We start from the raw sequence: 12,612 nt of genomic DNA on the forward strand, positions 1-12,612 counted from the left end.
CACCACCAGCAACACCTTCACCACCACCACCAGCAACACCTTCACCACCACCACCAGCAACACCTTCACCACCACCACCAGCAACACCTTCACCACCACCAGCAACACCTTCACCACCACCACCAGCAACACCTTCACTACCACCAGCAACACCTTCACCACCACCAGCAACACCTTCACCACCACCACCAGCAACACCTTCACCACCACCAGCAACACCTTCACCTCCACCTCCTTCACCACCACCAGCAACACCTTCACCACCACCACCAGCAACACCTTCACCACCACCAGCAACACCTTCACCACCACCACCAGCAACACCTTCACCACCACCAGCAACACCTTCACCACCACCAGCAACACCTTCACCTCCTTCACCACCACCAGCAACACCTTCACCACCACCACCAGCAACACCTTCACCTCCACCTCCTTCACCACCACCAGCAACACCTTCACCACCACCTCCTTCATCACCACCAGCAACACCTTCACCACCACCACCAGCAACACCTTCACCACCACCACCAGCAACACCTTCACCTCCTTCACCACCACCAGCAACACCTTCACCACCACCAGCAACACCTTCACCACCACCACCAGCAACACCTTCACCACCACCACCAGCAACACCTTCACCACCACCACCAGCAACACCTTCACCACCACCAGCAACACCTTCACCACCACCACCAGCAACACCTTCACTACCACCAGCAACACCTTCACCACCACCAGCAACACCTTCACCACCACCACCAGCAACACCTTCACCACCACCAGCAACACCTTCACCTCCACCTCCTTCACCACCACCAGCAACACCTTCACCACCACCACCAGCAACACCTTCACCACCACCAGCAACACCTTCACCACCACCACCAGCAACACCTTCACCACCACCAGCAACACCTTCACCACCACCAGCAACACCTTCACCTCCTTCACCACCACCAGCAACACCTTCACCACCACCACCAGCAACACCTTCACCTCCTTCACCACCACCAGCAACACCTTCACCACCACCACCAGCAACACCTTCACCTCCACCTCCTTCACCACCACCAGCAACACCTTCACCACCACCTCCTTCACCACCACCAGCAACACCTTCACCACCACCACCAGCAACACCTTCACCACCACCTCCTTCATCACCACCAGCAACACCTTCACCACCACCACCACCAGCAACACCTTCACCAACACCACCACCATCATCATCACTGATTGGAATGTTGGGTATGTGGTTGCTTAGTGGTTAAGGTGGTTAAGGTTATGAGTTTGAATCCCAGGTCCACCAAGTTGCCACTGTTGGGCCCCTAAGCAAGGCCCTCAACCCTTCACTGCTCAGTTGTATAAAATGAGATAAGATTGTAAGTCTCTCTTTGTAAGAGGGTCTGCCAAATGCCAGAAGCTTTCCACTTAAATATGTTTAGTCTCTTTTATTCACTGGTCACTTAAGTTATGTGATGCTGGTCATATTTTTGCTGAACTGGTTCTTGACTAAGTTACCATTAGCCCATTAACCCATTAGCACATTTCCTTGTCACATCTTTAAGCATCACTATTTAAGTTCTGGTCTCTGTGAGTCTCTCTGTCATATTTCTGTTGCTGTTATGTGTGTTTGTTTTTTTTTGCCTTCCACAGTCTTCCACAGTCTTTGTGTTTTGTTATTTTGGTTTGTATTCACTGTTTTGTTGCTCTTTTTATACCATCCACAATAAAACTCTGCACCTCTATCCACTGTTTTATAACAAATCCCAGACAGACAGCATGACCTATACTATAATATGGATGCAGCAGACCTACTGCAGTGCCTGTGGGCCCAAGATCGACTGGCTCAAGGATCTCCTTGAGATTAAAAAAAATCAAATGGTCAGTGTCCAGTGATGAATTCTCTGTCAGTATTATAAGAGCCTGTCATACCAGTCACATTTTCTTATTGGTATGGTATTAGTACACTTTATACCAAAACTTTAAGTTTTGAGTGAGAAGGGCTACATGTCACTGCTGAGAGGTTTTAAATAGATAAGGGAACTGAAAACAGTGGACAGAAGGACAGGAAACAAAGACTCCTGGAGTCTCTTAAAGATGTGTAAATGTGCAGGCACGTGCACAAGACTGTTCATTTATTCTGCTGCTCAAGTGTGTGTATTTCTTTATTGAAGAATGTTGATGATTGCCTATAATCAGAGTTGAAATCATTTAATAAAGTATGATTTATGAAGGTAAGAGAGACTGATCATTCATCATAACTCATGCAGCACTAATGCACTTATCCAGGCTGGTTTTACTCAGGACCACAGGCTCTTAATTGGCACCACCGGATACGCGTGGCATGCTGCTTTTACCTCCCAGGCGAGGAACTGATGAAAAGCATCGCCACACAGAGGTCGTCGTTAAATGGTAGGCACGCGCTCGCACTTTCTCGACCACTTCATAAGATTTTAACTTCACGAGCTTTTTGAGAACCTGGGCCTGAGCACGCAGGTCTGGACGCGGCATCTGTCTTGTTATCACTCAGCAAGCGTCATCAGTTTGTAGTAGGCCCATAGATGTGGTTCTGTAGGGACCTACTTGTTTCTCACTTTGTTCGCTCGCACCTTCCCACACTCGAGTGTCTCTCTCTCTCCTCCTCTCTCATTACGCACTTGATCCTGTGCAGCGTTCGCGCGCGCGCTGCCGGAGGAGCACTCGCTCACTCACTCACTCGGTCGCGCACACACACACACACACACACACACGGAGCAGTGATGCATGCGAAGTGATGTCGAGTGTCGTAGTTAACGGAGGACGTCTGTAACGCGCAAGGGCGCCCTTTTTTGTTGTTGTTGTAAACGTGCAATGTATTTTTCATTGGCTGCGTGCAACGACACAAGTAAAACGGAGGCGCTGTAACTTGCTCGTGCTTCTTCGACAACCGACTGTTGCGCCAGGAGAGCGTCAGTCCATCATGAGCGGAAACGCGGACGGCGGCGACGCGCTCGCGGAAAACGACCTTCTCGCCACTTCATGAGGCGCGAGCTTCGATTCTTTTGCGTTCCAGAGTGGAAGCGGGTACAAAAGGAAAAAAGCGGAAGAGCGCGCGCAGGATGAGAAGCACGGAGCTGCTGCTCGCCTACTTTCTCGTGAAAGTTGTGGCGTGCGACGTAGTCGGTGAGAGCGCTAGACAAGTCGGTTCGGTGGCCGTGTCTGGCTCCAACGAGTCCCGAGACGGCGAGAGCGGTCTCTCGGAGCCTCCGCACACAGAGGATAAATGCAGGGGCTACTACGACGTGATGGGTCAGTGGGACCCGCCGTTCGTGTGCCGCACGGGCAGCTACCTGTATTGCTGCGGCACGTGCGGCTTCCGCTTCTGCTGTGAGTTCAAGGAGTCACGCCTGGACCAGCGCGCGTGCACTAACGACGGCACACCGCCGTGGTCAATAACGGGCAGACCGCCGCCCAAAAAGAATGACCCGGCGCACGACCCCACGAGGGATAAAACCAATCTAATCGTGTACATCATATGCGGAGTGGTCGCCATCATGGCTCTGGTCGGGATTTTCACAAAACTCGGGCTTGAGAAGGCGCACCGACCTCACAGAGAAAACATGTCTAGGTGAGTGACCCGAGAAAAGACTGGACACTATCCCCTGGATAAATAGATTATAGACAGACAGACGGATGAATAGCATGCACACACTAGTAAACCCATATATCCACTATCCACACTAATACTCCTGACAACACATGGAGTCATAAATCACAACAATCACACTCAAGAGCAAAGAACTCAATCCTCAAATAGATCATGGCATGAGATATAAACAGGTAGTAGTAATATGTAATGCGGGGTCCTCGGTTTTATCCGCAAAGGGCTGGTGTGACTGCAGGCTTTCATTACATCAGAGAGAAACACTTCATAGTTGTTTGAAGATGAACTGAATAAACAAGAGATATCAGGAGTGACTCCTGCTAGGATGGAGTGAAAGCCAGTAGCCTCCCCAAGCCTTTCTGGATAAGAATGCTGACCCATGACATAGCATATATGTGTTGTTATAAACACTATGAGTGAATGATGAGAAATGTGTTTGAAAGTGGGTGGTGAAAAACCAGGTATGTGACAGAGTGAGATGTGAACATGCATCTACACTGCCTCTAAAGTTAAATCTAGAGTACATAGATGGGAAAATGTTCGATTTTTTTATTTAGTTTTTACAACTACAATATTGACATAAACACACTTGGGTGCATTTTAAACCCTGCTTGTAAAATAATCCACTATCACAACTGATCCCAGTCATGCTCCAAAACTAATGATTATTCCCATCTTCACTTGTCTTCTTGGCTTTAACCGTACACGTCTATTTAGACGACATCAGGTCAATTATTTTCAGACACCCCGATTTCACACGTCTATTTTTAAGCATGCAGTTTATGAGTAATAACACAGTCGTGCATGGTTTTTGATTTTGAACATACTGACATGCTCCTGCAAAAACAGCACCTACTTCCTGACAGCGTGTCTGTCAGTTTTTGGAGTGAGACTTCAATGACAGTAAAACACATCAAGAAAGCAGCACAGTACTCCATCTCTAACAGTGGTGAGACCTGCTGTAATGACGTGTGTGTCTCTGCAGAGCGCTGGCGCAAGTGATGCGGCAGACGAGAGGAGAGGAACGTGAGGAGAGCCTGGCTGTTCATGGACAGCCCTATGAGAACCTGCAGGGTCGGACTACAGGAAATAACCTGCGTGAGTATGCATGCTTTATGGACTGTAAAGCCAAGACTTAAATTTTGTTGGTGAAAAGAAGCAGTTTTGTCTGCTGAGTTTCAGATTTAGTTGAGCTTCCCTGTTGTGTACAGCATGCTTAGATCAGATCTCCTGGGATACCTGTCGATCACAGACCTTAGGTGGTAATCAACTGGAATGGATTTTCAACTTGGCAGCTTTATTTCAGGTTACTGTAAAACATTTGGCCGCTTGAAATGAGCGAACTGTGTATTAAAAGAGTTCTGTATATTTTTGGCTTTGGTTTTCAGTCTTCATGGTCTGTTATGGATCCCAGTACGATTTTTTTTCAGGGTGCATTCGAAGTGACTTGGGTGAGTTTGATTCAGAGTAAAGGTGATGCTGATTCAGGGTCAGGTGATTGATTCACTGTGAATTTGGTGGAGAAAACAGAACGCAAGTGAAACTGGTAGAAGCAGCTGTGGCTTTTTCACCTCAGAGAGGCAGCTGTGAGGTCCTACAGCTATTCACAAGGGCACAGATCTCTGACTTGGCCTTCGTTGTGGAAGGGAAGTTGTTACAGCAGGCCATTTTTGGCACATCCGGTGGGCCACAGCACCACTTACATCTACAGTGATCATTTAATGCGCTGGGGTGGTAATTGCCTTGGCTGACTAATACACATAGCAATGCTTTATCTCTCTCACTTTCTACACACATGCATCCAGAAGCATGCTGTGAACGCATGCGTAAGCAGGACTCTAATCACCATGATAGCGAGCTACTCATGCTGCGCTGCTCCCAGTATACACACCTCCTGGTCTTCCCCACTAAACCATCTTAAAGAGATCAAACTGATGATTTAAGATTGTGTTGCAGATTATATACTGCACATATATTGCACATATTTTTAATGCAAAAAAAGCAAAACATTAAACCTGTGTTTATGACTAATAGCTTTAGTGTGTAAATGTTAATCTTTCTCTACAAATGCTGCCTGATGTGAAGTCAGTGTTGCCATGGCACTAGTGGATTTTGTTCTGTTGAGTTTCCTTGTGGCTCATGTTGGAGATCAATATGCTTATTATACACTATATGGCCAATAGTTTGTGGACAACTGACCATCTTACCTGACCAGCACCCTCTGAAAGCAGTCTAACAGCAAGGCTAGATTTTTTTTTTGCTTTTAATCTGAAAATTTGACTTTAAGATGAAAAGTTTCTGAGTGAAAATTTCCTTATGGTTACACCTAGATGTGTGAAACAACTTAGAATCTTTTGCTTGAACTCACCTATGTTTAAGTGATTGGAAATATAGGGACATGTGACCGACAGGGGATTCTTGTTGCCTAGGTGTGTACGGTTAGACTGGTTGTTTAAAAAGTTAATACCTCTGGTTGTCTACTCTTGGTTTGAGCTCTGGGTTGAAGACAAGTGCATTTGTTGTTAAAAAGAATAAACCACCATACACCAGAGAGCTGTCTATGGGAGAAAAGTAAGCTATTTTGAAGCAGAAAAAAGGGGAAAATTGACATTGCACAAGAATTGAGCATAGCCAATGCAACTAGTATGAAAAAGAAAGAAATCATTGGTCTACTAAACAACCAGACATGGAGCAGGTCAACCAAGGGAAGCAACAACAGATTGACAGAAACATTGTGAGAGCTGTGAAGAAAACCCCAAAAACATCAGTCAGTGACATCACCAGCATCCTCACTGCTCAAGCATGGCGGTGATATTGTCATGGCTTGGGCTTGTATGACTGCTTCTGAAACATTCTCATTAATCTTTATTGATGACGGAACTCGTGATATGAGCAGCAGAAGGACTTCAGGAGTCTACAGAAACATTCTGTCTGAAAATTTGCTGAGAAATGAATCCAAATTTATCGGAGGGAACTTCATCATGCAGCAAGACAACAATCCAAAAACACACTGCTATGTCATTAATGGAGACTTCATCAGGTGGGAAAAAGTTTTCAGACTGGACAAGTCAATCAGCAGAACACAAGTGAGCAGCATTTCACTTCCTGCAGAGGAGACTGATGGAAGAAACCGAACAACTGTTTGTTTTAATTTCCTTTAAGTCTTTTATCTCTTCCAGTACTTTTGCTCATTGAACAGTCAGGTGGTCTGCTCACAACAGTACCATGTTCTACTTGTTGAACACATCTAGATGTAAATATGAGGAGATGAAAACCTAATTTAATTCTGATCTGCTGTCTAATATTCAACTTTTGATCTGAAACCCAAATGTCTTTTGTGTATCTGACAACTATCTCTCATATTCTTGGAGGTAATATACACTGGTAATATTATAATTGGCTACAAATACCAGTAAATGCTAGTGCAAAACCTTCAGGCATCTGCTAGTAAGTTAAAGAATCTCACCTTTTAGCACGACAAAGACCCGAAGCATACATCCTAATTAACAAAGGAACCAAAAGTAGATCAGTGTTTTTAAAAGAGTGAGCCACATTCCAGACCTGAATCACACTAAATATATCTGTGTGGTGACCTGAAGCATGCTGTGCGCAAGAGAAGCCTTGAATTTCCCCTATGGGGGATTAATAAAGGTACTCTTATACTTAATAAAGGTACATCTCTTATCTCAGTTCAAGTCAAGATGTGGGTCGCTGATAGACTTTTACCCCAAAACACTGTGTGGTATAATAAAATCAAAAGGTGCTTCAACAAAGGATTAGTCTAGGGGTATGTAACTATACTTATATAACTGGATTAAATTAATTTTTTGCTTCTTTTTTGTTTCTGAATGTTTCTGATTCTAATGTTTTCATCCATCCATCGTCTATACCCACTTTATTCCTAATTAGGGTCACGGGGGTCTGCTGGAGTCTATCCCAGCACACATTGGGCAAAAGGCAGGGGTACACCCTGGACAGGTCAACAGTCCATCGCAGGGCCACACATATAGACAGACAACCACACACACTCACACTCACTCCTGTGGGCAATTTAGAATTACCAATCAACCTAATGTACATGTTTTTGGATTGTGGGAGGAAACCAGAGTACCCGGAGTAAACCCAGGCAGGCACAGGGAGAACATACAATTTTTTTTTGTTTCAATCACAAAAACCTGCCATTTTAAGAAAGTAAACTTTTTTTTAAAAAACATTTTTTAAAATGTATTTTAATTAATTTATAGTTTAATATATATTTTTTAAATAACAAAAAATATATTTATTATTATTATTTTTTAAAGCCATTGTATATAGTCTAGAAACAACTGCATTGGGATATAGGATATATGTTTCATCCAGGTTGGTTGGCATTAACACACTTCATCTTCTGGGAGCTTGACAATGTCACACACCAGTGAAATGGGGAAATGAGGGGGCTGTTATACAGAGAAAGAGGACATTATTAAATTTCTCACATTCTGTCCATTACTTAGCAACAGATGTACCATTCACCCAGCTTACCTCCTGCAGAATGCATGATATACGTCATACTGTACCTCCACCATCAGAAAATGGAAATCATGGTTGTTGGTTCCAGATAAGCTGGTGTGAGTATTTCAGAGACGTTTTTTTTCTGAAGGAAACAGTCTGAGTTTAACACAGAATGAACTGAAACAAAAAAAACATCCAGTGAGCGTCAGTTCTGTGGGCGGGAATGCCTTTGATAAAAGGTCAGAGGAGAATGACAGCTACAGAAACTCAAATAAACACTTTTTCTAACCAAAGTGAGCATCAGAAGATGAATATTGATTTCAGAATTTGGTGTGAGCAGCAGGAAGCCATGGACCTAACCTGCATTCAGGGATAAATAGCAGCAGTTCATGGTGGTGGTGGTGGTGTGATGGTGTGGGGAAAGTTTTCTTAGCACAAACGGGGCCCAGTAATACAAGTCTCTGTCTTATTGTTGTGTTTGAGCATTGTTGCTGAGCATGTGCATCTTTTACTTTTATTATTATCGTATTATCTTATAACAGATGCATTTTACATGATCCAGAGCCAGGAGACATGAACCTTGACAGTCACCAGCTTTGAATCCATTAGAGAAGGGGTCCCTAACCTTTTTAGTAGCATGGACCTTTTTGATTCCGGACAATTTCTCTGCGGCCTGAGGTTGGTGATTGATGGGGGAGCTCTTTAGTGACATTTGTTGGGGACCTCTGCATTAGAGCACGTTTGAGAGAATAGGAAATTCACGTGTATGTATAGCTGACACGTTCGCAGCAATCATCACGTCAACCACATCACCAACCAGAATCTCAAAGGAATGTTTCAAACACATTGTGGAATCCAAACCATGTAGAAATGAGGTTCTGTGAGACTAATAGCCAAAATGGGACATTTTGATCCAAATAAAACACGAAGCAGGTTAAAGCAGGTTGCACAAAGAAAACAGGCCAAGAAAGTAGGTCAATTAGGGTATTGCTATAAAACAATATGAGGGGGGGGGAGTACGATTTAAAGATAATTTTAAATTTATTTGTTTATTGCTGTTCATTATTTTATGTTGCTACTGTATTATTTTTACTTAATTTTAAGAGTCTATTCTCTGATTTTTTTTTTTTAGAAAATTATATCAATCAAATCTTTATAGAGTTATATTATATTATATTATATTATATTATATTATATTATATTATATTATATTATATTATATTATATTATATTATATATTTTAAATATTATCTTAGATTATCTTAAACTATTTTATTTTTTATATTATTTTATATTATTGTAATTCTAGATATTATCAGAATAATCCAATGTTAATAAACTCATCGTACCCCACACACAGTACCCAGGTGTGCTGGGTCAGTAGCTTGTAAGCTGTGCTTTAAAACATATTACTCTGTGGTTACAGTGAACGTGTCAGTGTGAGGAGCAGCTTAGCCAAGTGGTGACTGCAAACGACACTGTAATTAATTCTCCTGAGAGCTGGGGTGTGCCATGCTCTGTCCCTCAAGCAGCAGTCAGCTCAGCTCTGACGGATATCCAGAACTCATTACTGCCGAGTAAACTTACACTCGGCTCCATCATCTACTTATTTACTAGAACAGCTGAGAGCGCATCGGGGTTTAAGCGGCATTTAGGTGACCAAAATAAGGGCTGTCCCATTTGGAGGACAGGAGAAAGACAGCTGTCTAACTTATATAAAGATGGTGAAAGCAGCCACATTAGTGCATTTACTGGAGGCTTTTTTAAAAAAAAAAATAAAAACCATGTCAGACAGCAGCAGTCACAGTTTTGTTTGCTGACTGCTTATATTTATGGTAATATTGTAACTCATGATGCAGTTATTATTATATGAATATCTAAGAGTACATCCATACCATCCATGTCTCTGTTAATTATGTTATTTGCTAATATTTCTAGACATAGTTAGATGCACAGATGTTACAATATATGCTTTATGAAATAAAAAAAAACTCTTAAATTCAGTAGTAATTAATTTAATAATTTCTGTGTACTATTTTGTATTATTATGTATTTTTTTTTTTATTATTATTATTTATGATTATGTTACTATCATGTTTGGTACTGATCTTTATAGATTTATAATGGTATAAATTATTATGATATAATACTTCAAAGATAAATGCTTATAAATAAATATTTTACATTATCATTATTATTATTATTATTTTATTATGATTGATAATAATAATAATTATTATTTTCTATAATAATAATAATAATAATAATTATTTTTATAATAATAATTATTATTATTATTATTACGACTTTTAGTAGTATTCGACATAATCCATTGAGCATATCTAGCACGTCCTGGGCGTTTACATGGTTTAACATCATGCTCCATTACACACGTCCTTGTGAGGAGCAGCTTGTCAAGTGGTGACTGCAAATGACACTGTAATTAATTCTCTTGGGAGCTTTTGTGTGTGTGTGTTTGTGTGTGTGTGTGAGCCATTTTACAGAATAACAATTCACATCCGTTCGATATTATTTTCTTTATCATTTTAGAAGAAGAAGGTCATGACAAGTCCTGCATCTCACCAGTAACATTTCCTATCAGGTCAGAGCGAATGAGACACTTATTACAAGTGTTAAGAAAGTTATAGTGCCATGAGATGAACAAACACGGGTGGAGGCAAGGATATGAGATATAAAAAAGGATTTTTGGTATATAGACAAATGTGAACTTTGATCATTAAGAAATATCAGAACATATTAAAGAATTAATAAAATCATTTGGGCATTTTATATGACATCTAACGTTTTCTAATCTTTTCTAACATTTTTTTTCTTCACACAAATCCTGTTCTGCCAGTGTAAAGTCACATACTGCACAAGAATAATGTTGAATCAATGAGCAAGGCACAATTCTTGAAGTTTCTAGGAGTAATGTTTATGTTGAGCTTTAGGACAAAGATAAATTTAATGATAAACTTTAACCTGTACCAGAGAGAAGTGAAAAAGGGAAAAAGTCTACTACCTGATCTGTCAAATGTAATGCTATGTCCGTGTAGGTCTGCCAGGAGTCTCGTACTGAGGATGTGACAGCTGGCTACAGCAGCAGCTGAATGAATTCAGAGGAGTATAGAAACACCTTAACCGGCTCAAATCTAACTCGGAGCAGCAGATGGCATTTCATCTTGCAGCAGGAAAATGACCCAAAAGATACTGTCAAGTTTTTCAAGTCCAGGAAAGCCATGCATTCATTTTTTTTCTCCTCATCATCTTCAAGTTGTTTTCTCTAGATCTCAGAATCAGAGAATTGCATTATAAATGAATTGTTAGGAATACATCAAGAAGTTTTTTTTAAAATGAAAGTAGTAGAGTGGACGAGTTCTTGTCTTAGAGCCTTAAGGGTGTGAGTTCAATCCTGAATATATCAAGCCTTATCTTGTAAATTATAAGTTAGCGTCTGAGAAATCTGCAGTTATACCATAGTGAACACTATAGTGTCTCCATGGATAGATAGATAGATAGATAGATAGATAGATAGATAGATAGATAGATAGATAGATAGATAGATAGATAGATGGATAGATAGATGTGCTTTATTGATCCCAAAGTGGAAGAACAGTCACCCGAGCTCAAGATCAAAACCACAACCTTGGAGCTATAAGGCCATTACTCCACCACTGCACCAGCCATGTTCTGTTAAGGAGCTGCCTGATGTATAGTGTTTGCTCAATAATGCATTTCAACACTGAAAAATAAGCCATTAAACTGAGAAAATTGAGCAAACATTTTTCAATATCATGAGAAAACAGCTTTTGTTATGAGGATGCACCAGGAGCAATAAATTCTATAGTTATTTAAGTTAATTAGCCCATATTTGTCACGTACACGTTAATGCACAGTGAAATTCTTTCTTCACACATCCAGTCCTTGGAGGGTTGGGGTCAGAGCACAGGGTCCAGTGACGCTGGAGCAAGTGGGGTTAAGGGCCTTGCTCAAGGGCCCAGTGTCGATAACTTGGCAGTTTGAACTCAGACCTTCTGATCAGTGACCCAGCACCTTGACCACTACAACTCATAGGACTAACAAGTGTCCAGCAAAACTTTTTAGTGATATCATCTCAAAAATATTAGTCTCTCCTGATAATATCTCTCCTGATATCTTGGAACGCCACTCATCCAATCAGATTAGTGGACTGGTGCTTCCTGTGCTATAACTCTACGGCTTCCGTCATATAAATAAAGCAGTTACATGATTAATCCTGGCGTGTTTAACAGATGTTTAAGACATCTGCTTGGCTGTGAAGTGAGGGAGTACTGAATTTAGCTGATTACAGAGATGGTTTAATGATCTGACGCACTCACTCACACTGAACACCACAGACTCTTGACTCATGAAAATGCCACAACGCACAGTACAGTAATCCATGTTTAAAAGTAATGTTTCATCATGGTGTCAGCTCTCATAGACATGCC

The 12,612-nt window shown here is 41.6% G+C and overlaps 1 protein-coding gene across 1 annotated transcript in view; it reads left to right on the forward strand.

Annotated features, from left to right (window-relative positions):
* The first annotated feature begins 2,669 nt into the window (after positions 1-2,669).
* shisa9b (shisa family member 9b) overlaps positions 2,670-12,612 on the forward strand; it is a 45,276-nt gene continuing 35,333 nt past the window's right edge. The window contains exons 1-2 of the mRNA XM_058377326.1: positions 2,670-3,616; positions 4,638-4,750. Coding sequence (XP_058233309.1) covers positions 3,108-3,616; positions 4,638-4,750 — 622 coding nt within the window. The 5' untranslated portion in view covers positions 2,670-3,107. The remainder of the gene's footprint in view (positions 3,617-4,637; positions 4,751-12,612) is intronic.

This window comes from Hemibagrus wyckioides, linkage group LG24 (assembly GCF_019097595.1).
Source record: "Hemibagrus wyckioides isolate EC202008001 linkage group LG24, SWU_Hwy_1.0, whole genome shotgun sequence".
Taxonomy (NCBI): domain Eukaryota; kingdom Metazoa; phylum Chordata; class Actinopteri; order Siluriformes; family Bagridae; genus Hemibagrus; species Hemibagrus wyckioides.